Genomic DNA, 15,274 nt, shown 5'->3' on the forward strand with positions numbered 1-15,274 from the left:
ATTCTGTGTCACCTGTAGTTCGTAATGTCACCGAAATAAAGAAGAAATGGTTTGATATGAAAATAGCTTAAAACAGCCATGGCCAGGCGCTCGATGACTGCAACTAAAGTTGTTGCCTCATCATGATGGCTCTTTGATGGGGCGGTCCATGAGGGGGGTCTTTTGGCACCACACCTTCTGGTCTGCCTGGGCTGGTTCAGGTGGAGACCCTCGTTCATGGAAATGTTGTGCAAATCTAGCATGCCTTCTCTGGGCTACAGAGCAGTTTGCCCCCCGCTGTATGGAGACGCACCCACCTGGCCTTCAGCTCAGTGCGCTCCACAACAGCACGGGTGCTTTGATGCGTATATGTGTCTCGTGCTCCGATTATGTTTGGCAGTCCAGCCACGGCATGAAAGTCCCTCTTATTCTGTACTTGTTGGACAGCGGTGTATGGGAATTTGATGTACCATGGGTGATAAACTGATGAGAGCTTTGATGACCAAGGGGAGCGCACGACTCACAGAGGACTGGGACACCCCCGATCTGTCTCCAATCTCCCTCTGAAAGGTTCCAGTGGCCAAAAATTCAAGGGTGGTGAGGACCTGGACGTGTGGTGGAATTGGGTTTGATCGGCGTGTTTCTCTCTGGAGTTGTGGCTCCAGCAAGCTGCATATTTGTAGCAGCACAGTGCTTGGCAGTCTAAATCGCTTCCCATTGACCTTGTTATATACAGAGTCAAATTAACCTTCAATTAGTGCATAATTTAAGTCAAACAGAATAATGTCAGCATCATTATGGGGTATAATGTATATATTTATTTATGTTTGCTTCAAAGTAATTAAATATACAATCCATTAGTCAAGCAAACTTGATTGGAATAACAGCGGACTATTTTAGGAAACTCCTACGACAGGTCTGGATCACTCGTAAATTCTGTTATTACCTGAAAGAAAACGTAAAATACGAAAAAATTGGTGAATGCGCAAATTCTCTTAAATCACTCGTACGCACGACCTAAGAACAAATCTGTGCGTACGAACGGTTGTTACATGGGGTCCAATGTGTGGATTGTGGAAAACTATTTTCTCAGATATTATTTTTAATATCTACTCAATGTATAGTAAATAAAAAATAAGCCTTATTTTCTATTTAGTTAAACCTGAGCATAAGAAATATCGGTGTATTGAAAAGCACAAGGAACAGTGTGAACTTTGAGAGACATTACAAGCTGATTATAATGAAAGCAAAAAGATAAAGGTGTCTAACTGTTAGTAAGAAGAAAACTTTGGTGTCTATTAGTACAAGGATGCAAGGGCCAGTAACTGGATGGACTGCCTTGACTTCAAGCTCCACAGAGGAACCTTTGAAGTGGAAGCTGTGGGATTCTGTCTTAACTCTGCTCCCTGGAATCAGCTGGAATTTATCGTATGCTCTGATCATTAATTGCATCGGTCAGTTGACTGTTTTGTTTTAAAAGTCTGGAAGTTGATCTGATCCACAACAAGATTTCTTTCCCTCCTGGCACTTTCATATCAGTCTTCAGGAATCTCCCTTCAAGCAGCATGACTTAGTAAACCAAATCTTACCCCCGGGAATCAAACGTTATAATAAAATGGACTGGACAATATCAGGCTGAGATAATGCAGCATTCTAGAATGAAAACTGAAATACTAATGTGTGTGTGCTCATTCTGTTATACCTTTCAAAGAGGTATCTGATAAGTAAACAGCCAAAGGCGTAGGGGAGTGTGACATAAAGATCTGAGGCTTTGGCATAGATGCGACCCTCCTTGTCTTCCAGGTCAGCCCATGAAAGCTCTGCAGGCAGCCAGAGTTTGTCCCACCAGAACCACCGGTACAGTGTGTCAAACATCTCTCCTCTGTCACGGATCTGCCAGGTTATGAAAAGAAAAGAGGGGGTAGGGTTATGGACATGCAGTGCTTTTCTGTACATACAGCGAATATCTCGAGGAAGGGACACTGATATTTCAAAGAGGTGATGAAGTTTGAATGTAACTAAAAAATGACCTTAGCAAATAAAACACAGTTGGGGTTATTCAATTCAAAAATTGTTATAGCTTATAGCTTATATATATATATATATATATATAAGCTATAAGAGTTATAGCTTAAATGATGGTTTAATACCAAAGAGAAGCTACGAGCAGACCGTAGTCCCAGAGGTTTCAGGTGTAGTGTACATAAAAGTCTATTTTCAAAACAAATATTGACCAACGGATCTCTCCCTTATTGTCAGATCCCTCACATGCCTTTTTAACAGCCCTCCCTCTCACCCAAATACACACCCACAGAGTGGGGGAGGGTCACCTTTGAAAAGTGTGTAAGCGTGCATGTGTGCGTGCATGTGTGTGTCTCTGCGTGTGTGCGTGCGTGTGTGTGTCTCTGCGTGCGTGCGTGTGTGTGTGTGTGCGTGCATGTGTGCGTGTCTGCGTGGGTGTGAATTAGAGGGCAGGCTGAAGTTCACCAACAAGCTGCAGAAGTGAAATTGTTGAGACCCCCATAAAAGGTCAACACCACTGTCAGTGTTTCCCTGCTGCTGAGTTCTAACTACAGCCAGGCAGATGATGCTTTGCAAACTTACTCCGATTTGATCTTCAGCTCTAACATTTACTTGGATAACTTCCAGTCCTGAATCCTGCACCTACATACAGAGCAATGTCACCTGTTCATGCCCAAAGGATCATCGGCTGCCCTCTGCCCAACCTGGAACGCCTCTCCACATCCTGCTGCCTCAGGAAAACCAGGGCCATCACAGGAGAGCCCTCACACCCTGCCCAACCCGTTTGATCTGTTGCCCTCTGGGAGACGCCAGGGCAACAAGTTCCTGCACCAGCAGACTAACAGACAGTTTCTTCCCCTGGGCCAAACGAACTGCAAACATCCATTGACACACACTGTTTCATTCACTCACAGTAGTACTACCATAACCCCCCCCCCAACAAACAGAAGAACAATATATTGAAGAACAATACAACAAATCTACCTCCTCCTACCTCTCAGCACCTTAAAGGGATACTTCGCCTCTTCTGACATGAAGCTGTATGACATCCCATATCAGCAACATCATTTATGAACATCTTCTTACCCCCTGCTGCGTCCTGTGAGCAGAGTTCCAGCCTCGTTTTGGCGTTGATGAAGGTAGTCCGGCTAGTTTGCTAGGGTCCCGAAAATAAAGCGTTTTGCTTCTCAGAACAATATGCGTTCAAAAGAGTAATACATTTGCATCACAAAATGGTTCTCCAGGAAAAAGTCAGACCTCATATCTCTTGGCACTATTTCTCTCTACCTTCATATCACTACGGGCTGTGTAAACTGTGCAGACCGAAGTGCAGACCGAGCAGCAAACACCGTAACAGGTGCGGCTGTCGCTAGGTGGCTGTATGCATTGATATGAAGGGAGGCACAAATAGCGCCAAGCGATTGTGAGGTCTGACTTTTTCTGGAGGGACGATTTTGTGATGCAAATGTATTACTCATATTACTCATACATATTGTTTTGAGAAGCAAAACGCTTTATTTTTTAAACCCCAGCCAACTAACCGGACTACCTTCATCAACACCAAAACGAGGCTGGAACTCGGCTCACAGGACGCAGCAGGGGGTAAGAAGATGTTCAGAAATGATGTTGCTGATATGGGATGTCATACAGCTTCATGTCAAAAGAGGCGAACTATCCCTTTAACACCACTGTACATGCAGCCACTTTAGATCTTTTAAGCCTACTATTACCTCCTTACTATCTATTTTTCTATTTTTAATCCAAATGTTTTTATGTTTATAATTATGTTGTTTTGAATCTTTGTGGTGCAGGATGGCTCTGCGGGAGCAAATCCTGATAAACTTTAACAAGTCATCTTTTTATTCATCGTTATAATTTGTCCAAACGTGTTCCCTTTTTTGTGACCCTTTTTTGAGTTTTTTTTATATTTCTGCATACAAATGACCTTGTTATTTTCAGTCTTAAGCAACAGCTGTGGGAAGCTGCTTGGCAGAGAAACAGACTTTACTTAATGAGGGTGAAAATAATAGTAAAAAACAGAACATGTTTTTTTTATTGTTATCAACACACACCAACATGACACTGGGATACTGAGCAGGGCTTCTGACAAGGAATATAGAAAATAAGGGATTATATACAAATGAAAGAGTAATGATTAACTGACTTGTTGGGAAATTCTACTAACAGGACACAGGCGTGGAGTGGAAACAAAGGGGAAAACTAGCAAGCTGTACAAACACAGCATACTTACAAAAAAGAAGAAAATGAAAAGAAGAGCAACAAACCAAGCCGACTTTATTCATGAAGCACCTTAACAACAGCAACCACTGATCAAAGTGCTGAACATAGGAGTAAAAAAATACATAAAATAGATATAATCAACGGCAACAAATTCCACAATTTGGGGGCCACAACAGCAAAAGCCCTGTCCCCCTGAGCCTCGCTTGTGCCTTCAGCACAGGAGCAGCTGGTCAGCTGATCTGAGCGACCGGGAAGGAGAGTGCAAGTGCAGCAGCTCAGAGTGGGACACATCTAAAGATTTAAAAAGAAAGAAATCCATTTGAGCCAGTGCAGTGAGGATAAAACAGGAGTGATGCGCTCTCTCGTTCGTGCAGCAGAATTCTGGACCAGCTGAAGACGAGACAGAGCGGCCTGGCTAACACCAACATACAGAGAATTACAGTGAGCCAGGCTTGTTGTCAGAAAAGCATGGATCACTGTTTTAAAGTGGTCCTTTGACAAAAAGGTTTGAACCTTTGCCAACTGTCTCAGCTGGAAGAAGCTGGATTTCACTATTGTACTGCTCTGACCATCCAGTCTAAGATCCCTGTCCATCTTAAAGGGATAGTTTGCCTCTTTTGACATGAAGCTGTATGACATCCCATATTAGCAATATCATTTATGAACACTGACTTACCCCCCCGCTGCTTCCTGTGAGCAGAGTTCCAGCCTCGTTTTGGCGTTGACGAAGGTAGTCCGGCTAGTTTGCTAGGGTCACGAAAATAAATATGCGGGCTGTGTAAACTGTGCAGACCGAAGAGCAGACCGAGCAGTCCCCTGCTTCCGAGCAGCAAACACCGTAACAGGTGCAGCTGTCGGCAGGTGGCTGGACGCAGTGATATGAAGGGAGGCAAAAATAGCGCCAAGCGATTGTGAGGTCTGACTTTTTCTGGATGAACGATTTTGTGATGCAAATGTATTACTCTTTTGAACGCATATTGTTTTGAGAAGCAAAACGCTTTATTTTTTAAACCCCAGCCAACTAGCCGGACTACCTTCATCAACACCAAAACGAGGCTGGAACTCTGCTCACAGGACGCAGCAGGGGGTAAGAAGATGTTCATAAATGATGTTGCTGATATGGGATGTCATACAGCTTCATGTCAGAAGAGGCGAACTATCCCTTTAAAACTCCTGTTTGTGACAGTAGGCTTTTCATATTGTGCCAGAGGGCCCAGATCCACAGGAGAAAGCCCACTGGTGACGCAAGAGCCAAAAGTAATCACCTCAACAAATCCCACACAACAAGACATTAAGGTAGCAACAGATTTCAAAAGTGAGAAGTTACTGCATTATTGCTGAAACACTTCAAGTTCAGCTAACACAAGTATCATCGTAAATCATTAAAGGTTTGAAGAAAGTAATTGATTAATTCCCAGGAAGCATGAAAAGATGTTTAAGCATGTTCTGTCTCATTTGTAATTTTGCACCTGTAGTTAAATGTCAAGCCTTCTTAAATTTTCAGCAACTGCCCTTCCCCTCACATAATGATCCAAATAATCAAAACTGATAGCAGGTTTGTCATAAATGAGGCCCCAAAAAGAGACAGTGTATTTTTGGGGTAACAGCCAGTGGTGACTCATCCTGATGAAGGACTTATTGTTACCATGTGGGGAGAGCGGGGCCTTGAGGCTGCTCCAACCACACATTGTTTAGGACCAGAATGAACTCTGTCTACACAATGAAGAAGATGTGGCAGCATTCTCAGACAGCAGGTTCCAGATAGAGATTGGGTTTGGGCCACGTACACACAGAATGATATCAAGAGGTACAAGAAGATCTGACAAACTAAGCTCATTGGGAATTTCCATGTATGCTGCCATGCAATATGTTTCTATGTTGTTCCTGTTAATAAATTCCCCACAAGAGGCTGCAAAGGTGGTCCGACTGCTCTTTCCTCCACCACATAATGATGACCCTGACTTCGTGAATTTGGCGTCTGGAGCCCCGCTGAGGGAGTCCTCTGTGCCCCGGCAGCTGAGATCGGTCGTCAAAGCCAGCAGATAGGAATAGGAATTCCAGAATTCCAAAACTGGAATTGTGGATACGCTTTCAGAGCGAGCAGGGTGTAATAGTCAGGGACGTAAAACATCCGCTCATGGTGATGTCTTGGTGCCAAAGGCCAACCTTTGGTGCACAGAAGGGCGATAACCCGTGGGTCAAGGCACACACTAGTTATTAGTTACATGTGAAAATTACTTTCAGACAGAGCAGACGGATGATTGATTGACCTGAGAACAGAAAAAGCTTGAAGGTGGAATCAACACGTATCTCAAGAAAACTCTGAAAATATATTCCAGTTCTATAGGGGCATGTACCATCACGGACTACAGAGCAACACACACAACCGCGATGAGAGCCGACGCTTCTTCGCACGCTTCGAGTCGGACAGCAGGCAAGAAGCTGCGCTCCCAGCCGGAGGAGAGGAGGCGCTCACTGTGACGGAGCTGGAGGTGAGAAGGATGCTTAGAAGTGTGAACACCAGGAAGGCAGTGGGGCCCGATGGCATCAAACAGGGGACTGTTAAAAAGGCCAGGCAGCGTCTGTTCCACCTCAGAGACTTCAGGCTCCCCCTCAAGGTGCTCAGGAACTTTTACACCTGCACCATTGAGAGCATCTTGAGTGGGAGCATCACCACATGGATGGGCAGATGCAAAAAACAGCACCTCTTGGCCCTTAGGAAAGTAGTCTGCTCAGCTGAGCGGACTATCAGAACAACCCTACCCAACCTGCAACACATTTACATCAAACGATGCAGGTTGCGAGCTGAGAAGATCCTCAGACAGCCCCACTGCCTCTCCCTGCTGCCCTCAGGCCGTCGGTTCCGCAGCCTGAGAACCAGCACTGAGAGGATGAGGAAAAGTTTCTTTCGCCAGGCCATCCGTCTGCCCAACAGTGAGCGTTAAACTGGACTCCACTTCCACTTCTGTCCGTTAATACTGTTAATTCTGTACATTTCAGATACCTTCTACATTTTTTTTTCTTTTTTTTTTAATTTTGTACTCATATTTAATTTTAATTCTCTTTTTATTGGCAGCAGGACAAGGACGAATTTCACAGCACATTGTACTGTGTATGATTGTGTATGTGACAAATAAAACTATCTTGAAATCTTGAAATTACTGTGCCATATCTGTATATAAAAATTTCCGTACAATACTGCAATACAAACTGCATATTTTTGTGCAATTGCAGTTTTTATGTTGAACATATCGTTGCATTATAATGTTGAAATGTTGATATATATATATATTTTTTTTGCCTACAATGAGGAGCTGCTTTCAATCTCATTGTACTGTGTGACAATAAAAGGCATTCTATTCTATAGGGTGTTGTTACAGTGATGGTCTGTGAGTTTTTGATGTTGTATTTAGTTTTCCTGATTTCTTTGTAACATCTGCTACGTTTTACTGAGGTTTTATTGTTTTTATTTTAGTATTTTTGCTGGGTTGCTGTGTGATCTGTATTTGTGTATCTGTTTTTTTTAACAGTCTAGTTAGGCTTGTGTCAGGTTCATGTTGCTGGTTCGAGTTATTTTGCATTGATGTCCTTGAATGCTTTAACACCTTTTATTCTGTGATCAATACCCGCAAATATCCTTGTTATAATCACATTTTTAACCATATTGTTGTAGTATTTCAGGTTTCTAGAATACAATAATTAAGATTTGTTTCAACTGTATTTCTACCAGTCTCCAGCTTGTGAGATTGTATTTTGGCCCTTAATTTGTTACAAGAGTGTAACAAACGTCATTTTGAGTTGAAGAATAGGGTGTCGTTCAGTTGTTGTCTTTTGCTTGATAGATTACAGATTGGGAGGAGTTAATAAGACCCTGTGAGGTAGGCTTAGAGGTGTGTCCATATTTAATTGGTCAGAATTTACAGAGCTGTGACATTCATGGTTGGCTCATTTGGAATGGTGAAAGGTCATTGAGCATCGATAGCATTGGAAGCATCTGGCAAAAGTTAGGGCAACGCCCTTAACTTGAGTAACATCAAAACAGGTTGAGCATTTATGAACATTAGCAATAAAGCTAATATTAAGCTGGCTCTCAATAAGCATGAGTTAGCAAGTATTAGCATTAGCAATAAAGCTAATATTAACCCATTTCCCAACTAGTATTAACAGTAGCAACAAGCTAAATTAGCCTAGCATTAAATAAGCATTGGCCTCAAAGAGCCTAGAGCATAAGCCTATGCTAACACAGGTTAACATTAACATTAGCACCGGCAGTAGCCTAGTTGGCTGCATCTACGTTAACTAGTATCGAGCTAGTTAAGTTAAGCTTAAACATAGACATCCAAGGGTTGTTTTGAGAAAAAACAAAGGGGGAGGAAGTAACTAGGTGAAGCAATGAATTTAACATCAATAATAATCATTAGTGCTAAGTACCCAGAACATTTAAAAGATATTAAAAAAATATATTTAAAATGGGAAAAACAAACACTGCCTTCACCATGGCCAAAAGAAGGCACTTTTTATGTGCTTGCCTGTGAAGATATGGAACAAAGAATCAAACATCACAAACCAAGAGATAAAAGCAAAAAGAGGCAGGAAAAGAGAGAGCTTGAATTAAACGTTTTAAACTTGTTTCAAAGTGAAGGTCTTTGCCACAGAAAGAATTATATAAGAATATAAGAAAGAGAGAGGGTGTAGCAATACTGTGGAGGCAACAGGTAGAAGTAGATAAGATCAATCAGTATGACCCTGCAGGACTATGTCCATCACTGACAGGGGTAGTAAACATTCAAGGAGATTTTGAAATGACAGATCACAAGACACAACATGAATGTCCGGAGGTACAAGTAGCTATATCAAGCAGACCTGAACATCCTGGTAACCCAGTGGCCACATCAAGTTAACATAATGACCTGGCTGTCTTTGATTCAAATCAGGATGCAGAGAGACAGCTCCCACATTATCAAAAATCACCAGTTCAAAAGGCATCTCTTGAGTATCCTAAAAGTTCAACAGCTTCAGCAACAGCACATGCCTCAGATCACCAAAAATCACTACATCAAGACCCAGTTTGGGGGAGGCTGGAGGATATGGTAGGACTGAAATCAATGTCAAATGCGGGATTCCGGGATTATGTGGTGCATGCAGTTGAAAAATAAAGACAAGGTGAACTAAAACTGAAGGAGCAGGATAAAAACATACAAAGAAAACTGGCACAGTTGCAGTTGGGAGAACTGCAAGGGAAGCAGAAGGTAAAAGGTCAGGCCCTGCTGACGCCGGGGGCCACTGAACAGGTACTTCCACCCTGAGCTGTAATGAACCTCACCTTTCACACCAGCTGTTATAACACAACCACCATATCCACTGCAAACACCACTGCCAGTACAAATTGTTAATGTCAAGCCACAACCACCACACACAACGTTCTCGGGGACAAGTCCACTATCGACCCCATCGAGGGTTCGGAAGAGGCGCACCTGGAGGACGAAGGTCCATGGGAACATGTTGGGCTTGTGGCGAGCTTGGACACTTTGCTGACAGATGTCCGAGAGCACCAGGAAACCCGAATATTCAGCATGACCGTGGCCAGTCCCTGCGGGGTGGAGCAAGGGGCCTGGCAGATCCATGGGTGAGTCCAAAGTTTGGTTTTTAGGGGTGCCCAAAGAATCCTAAAGGGGAGGGTCAGTTCCCGGTTGTAATGGTGGGAATGGTGGGAGCTGATGAAGAACCGATGCTGCAGGTTCTAATCGAGGATGAGTCAACTCCGATGTTGGTGGACACTGGAGCCACCTACACTTGTGTAAGTCAACAATATGCTACACACCTCCCCATGTCAAACAAATTTGTTGAGACAATAGGATTCTCGGGAATTAAGCAGCTAGTACAGTCTGTCCACAGAGGGAAGTGAAATTAGAATACCAATCGGGGTATCTTGTCAGACTCCCCTTAACTTGCTGGGGAGAGATGCTTTGTGTAAACTAAAAATTTTGATTTGGTGTTCCCTGCAAGGTGTAATCATGGATAAAGAAGGTCTGGAGTTCCCAGAGTTAACACAAAGAGACACAGCAAGAATCTGTTGGTTGGGGGATATTTCTGAGCCAGTAACAGTTGCATTTAACAAATGGGAAAAATACATTTGAGTCCAGTGTACAAAAGCAAGAAAACCGACACTCGACTATCATTGTATGTATTCTGATGTTTCAAAAAGTGGAGAGTTCGAAGAGCGATGGGACAGACAAACAGAACACTCTGAGATAAATTTGTCAACTCAGTACATTATCATTGGAAAACAAGGGGAAATCATGAATATGGAACCAAATCCATTTATTTCTAAATGGTACAATGTGCCAGAATCTGCACCACATGTTACTTTGTTGGTGAATGAGAATTTTAAAGCAAAGGATTTGGGGCCCATGATGAAAAATGCTTTAGGAGTGAAGTGGGAACAAACAGAGAATCCATTAATCTTCCAATCACAAGATGCAACAATTATCAAAATCCTGTGCAGCGTATCTGCATTGGCAAAACCACAAGCAATTATGGCAAAAAATTTCGGTAAGAGAAGTGATTCCTCGGTTTGGCATTCCATCAGAGAATAGCTCAGATAATGGCTCAGCGTTTGTGCAGAAAGTTGCAAAAGGCATTCTGCAGCTGCGAATTAAGCAGCGCTGTGGGGCCGTTTATCATCCACAGACTCAGGGCATGGTTGAGAAAGTCAATGAAACCTAGAAAGTAAAACTGATTAAAAAAAAAAAAAAAAAGGTTTCAGTGCAATCTGTTGGTTTCCTTAGCTAGGAAACTGTTTTTGAATTGGCTCTATATGAACGAATTGGATTATTTTATGAATAATTATGATTACAATTGAATTCCAATTGGCTTGAATTGGACTTTATTATCTAAGTGCCTTGAGATGACATTTGTTGTATTTGGCGCTATATAAATAAAAATTAATTGAAAAAATTGAATTGAATTAAAATATGTGCTTCAACTAAACTGAACTGGGTTAATGCTTTGCCTCTTGCACTAATGAACAGGTTGACCCTCAGTTGAGGGGTCCCTTTAAAGGGCACTTAAGTCATTGCAAACAGAGTTGAAAGCTTATATGAGACAACTAACTGCTATCCATAGAAAAATCTATCTACAAAAGAAGGCCATTGACTTGGATCTCGAACAGCTGGTTGAGAGACCAGTGGTACCAGGTGACCAGGTGTACATCAAAGTGTTCCGGAGGAAGTGGCACGAGCCAAAACGAGAAGGACCGTACACAGCGGTACGAGTAACGTCAACGGCAGTTCAAGGTAGCAACACATGGTACCACTTGAATCACTGCTCTGAGGTTTGGACTAAAAACACAGCCAAGGTTAAATCCGAGGGAAAGGATGAACAAAATGAATGTGTTAAGATCCCTGACACTAATGTCTGGAGATGATGGACATGATCCCACAAAGAGGAGGGGCTGGAAGGGTTCCCGTGATGAAGCCACCCCGGAGGGGAAGTAGCCAACCTGGGTCAGATGAGTATGATGCAACAATACACACCCACTCAGACCATGCCACGCCAGGAACTTTGCCAGCAACACAAACTAAAATTAAACGTGGGTGTGTATCTGATAAGTTTAAATTACAGTACATTGGAACAAAGGATGGGGAGGAGACATGGATCACCGCTTCTGGACACCACTACGAAGGTGCAATCTGGTAAGACCATGTTGTCCTCATGTCAGAAAGAGGTTGATCACAATGGATTTGAGGATGGAAAGATTTGTCATGATAGTCAAGGGGGACTTGATACCATTTGCACTACAGAACAGAATAGTCGTGTTAATCTAAGAACATATGGAGCTTACATGCACATGTGAAGACAGAAAGACAGTGTAACTGTGGAAGATGGTTTGTGGGGGAAGGCAGCACAGAGTATGTGGTATAGATGGGCATGGTACACTACGAGAGAACTGACATCGACAGTGTCTCATATGCGCAGACGCTCCAGGAGCATTGCCTGTTGTTGTTCCAGAACCACACACCTTACGGTGCGGTGGTCCAGCAGCGGGAATGCAGAGAAGGTAGGTTTACACCTCAGAAGGATAAATGGTTATTGTTTAAGCTTCCTATGTGTGGGATTAAAGCTGCAGTCTGCAACTCTTTTTCAAGCATAATGCCTGGAACTGTCCGGGGATTCTGAAAGTAGTACATTAAATACCCCAATACAAAAAAAAAAGAGTTCTCTAGGTCCCCTATATGTCCCGCTAGGTCCCTCCAAAGCCAGCAGGTTTGTTTACAAAATTGCAGACCGGACTGGTAAAAGGTAACCAATCAGGTTTACGAGCTGGGCTCTGCTGCCTGTCAATCACCGATTGTGCACGCGCGATACAAGGTAGGCTCGTCCCCACGCTTATTTATCTAGACTATTGAACTTCATTACGGGCTAGTCTACTTACTGTGTCTTCCATGATCGCAAATGACAGGTGAGTTGATGAATGAGGAGTCGTGTAAGCGCATCTGGCGTGCACGTAGACGTGCACGAGTTCTCATGTGTTTTGATGGGGCGGGACAGGAAGTTGAATAACTTTTTATTTTTCGGTTAAAAAATAAGCATTTCTTGCATTTTGCGACTACGGAGGTCACCGTTTTCAACTTCAAGCGTTCTGATAGATCATGTAAACTCTTAAAATGCCAAAAAGTAGGATTTTACGTATGACAACAACAAATCCTGCAGACTGCAGCTTTAAGTGCAGATTGTTGTTTGGGGCAAAGAAATTACATCATTTTTGAGAAAGGGAAGGGCCACAGATTGGAGTCTTCTTGTGCTGAATTTAATTTTAGTACATCACAGGATGGGCCTCCCACTGATTATAGAATAGACTACAATGGTGAGTTTGAATGCTTCACAAGTGGTGGATTTACTAATGCTAGTGGAACTCACGTAGGGAATACTACTGTTAAATGCAATGTCACATGGGTTTTATCTTGGTTTCCACACGCGAATATGAAACCTATATTTATCAGGACACCTGTGTGGTTTGAAAATCCGGTTCCTCTGGATCAAAAATGTGAAAATATAATAATGACGATTCCAACTCTGTTCCTTTTTGGGGATCTGACACACCCAATAGCCGATAGGTATTGGATGTGTGGAGGTGAAGTTTTGTTGAATTAGTATCTTTATTATTACCCTTGCTCTTTTTTTCTTAATTATTGTAATGATAACTTTGTACCTGGACGAGCCGATGGTGGATTTAAAGACATGGTAGGTAATCCTGTTCAGAAACACATTTTGTAATACTGGGTGAAATGGTCCATCTATCCTGAGAGAAATCTATACAAGATGTATTTAGAAAAAGGGACGAAAATAATCAGACCTCTGTGGCAGCTGCAGGACTGAGAAAAAGCTGACCGCCTACAAAAAACCAATCAGATGCCTCTGCTTTCTGCCTACGCCCCCCTCTGCCGGCTCCCTGCTCCATGTGCGCATGCGGTTCCACCGGCTTTGGATGAAGCACTGACGGAATGGGGAGGGGGGGGTGGAGCTTAGAGGAGTGGACACTTTCGAATCTTGCTAGCTCTCTTGCTAGCTCTCTAGGATTACCTACCATAGCTTTAAACTATGGACAAGCAGAGGTTTGGCTAAAATAAGTGACCTATATATGGGGAAGAATTTAATGACCTTTGCAATGAGGTGGAAGAATATAGACAGCCCAACACCTATGATGTGGCGCCAAGAAATGGCAGCATGCCTGGTACTGAAGAAACTAACCTATCTGGCCAAAGGGAAACTAAATAAATTCAGGGAAATATGGGACACCTTTATGAGATTCCTGGAATGTGATCAGACTGTAATTGAACGAAGTAGGTTGACAAAGTGACAGCATGTATGAAACTGGCACACCTCTTTATAATGGTTTAATTTACTTTATTATTAACATAATTTTTTCTTCTTAATTATTGTGATTTTAATTTTTAACCCCTGTATGTGTATGCTGTTGAGGGTGGGGGAGGGATGTTTGTATTGTTCACATTGTTCCCCTGTGAGTGTATATTTCTGTAAATTTACTCTGCAAAATCAATCACTATATTGGTAAAAAAAAAAAGAAAGAAAAAAGAACGAGATACCACTTAGATTCATATGCGTGTAAAGGCAGATGAGCGAATACTTTTGGCAATATAGTGTATGTTGTACTTCATTTTAAAAAAAAATACAAAAGCTCAAACAACACTTGCGACTAATCTTATGAATAACATTTTGATTACAAGTGAGCAGACCACACAACATGGATCCTTCCGGATCTTTTCGTCAATCTTTCCAAGAACAGAGGCTTCATTCTTTTCAACTGAACCATGACAAAGCTTGAACAACCACACAGCAAACTTCACTTCACAGCATGTACATTCCACCTCTAAATTCAGCAGCACATATCATTTTACACCAGAACACTAAGCAGAAACTTTGGAGTGTTTCTAGTTGACATTCAAATTAAGAACAAGCAGAGGGGTGGCCAGTCACACATCAAGGTCACAGTAAAACAAAGGCCTACCTTTCCACTGTCAGTGCTCCTAATTCAGCAGGTACAGCTGGTTGCTTCCACACTGGCTCACAGCTTGTGTTTGCTGTGGGTAATGAAGATAAGGTGGTACAATACTCTCCCCTTTGACAAGCAACTACTCTCTTTGTTTGACATTCTTCATAGTCACACCCATCACAGCCACAATTACCTGGGAAGGGTTTTTATTTCCCCCCTCCAGGAAGTACAGGCCGGCTAGCAGACTGCCTCAATACAAACAAGCTTTTTTTCTGCCCTGAAGGGATCTAATAACCATGTTTGGAGAGTGTTCCTGATAAAGTACAAAACCACAGTACAACTGACAAGTAACAACTGGGAAATTATGCTGTATTTAAAAAAGGAAATAAATTATGTAAAATATACCAAAGATGAATGCATTTCATTTTGAACTGACAAAAATAAGACTAAATGGGTCAACTATCACCTGCATTTCTCTGAGTGACAAATTGTGTACTAGTACTCGGTATCAAGCTAGAT

At 42.4% G+C, this 15,274-nt stretch overlaps 1 protein-coding gene across 1 annotated transcript in view; it reads right to left on the reverse strand.

Annotated features, from left to right (window-relative positions):
- The window catches only part of cers3a (ceramide synthase 3a), a 114,369-nt gene extending 99,439 nt beyond the window's left edge, over window positions 1-14,930 (reverse strand). The window contains exons 1-2 of the mRNA XM_075459957.1: window positions 14,771-14,930; window positions 1,682-1,872 (exon numbers count right to left, since the gene is read on the reverse strand). Of these exons, the coding sequence (XP_075316072.1) occupies window positions 1,682-1,854 (173 nt within the window). The 5' untranslated portion in view covers window positions 1,855-1,872; window positions 14,771-14,930. The remainder of the gene's footprint in view (window positions 1-1,681; window positions 1,873-14,770) is intronic.
- Window positions 14,931-15,274: the final 344 nt, after the last annotated feature.

Source organism: Odontesthes bonariensis, chromosome 1 (genome assembly GCF_027942865.1).
Source record: "Odontesthes bonariensis isolate fOdoBon6 chromosome 1, fOdoBon6.hap1, whole genome shotgun sequence".
In the NCBI taxonomy this organism is placed as follows: domain Eukaryota; kingdom Metazoa; phylum Chordata; class Actinopteri; order Atheriniformes; family Atherinopsidae; genus Odontesthes; species Odontesthes bonariensis.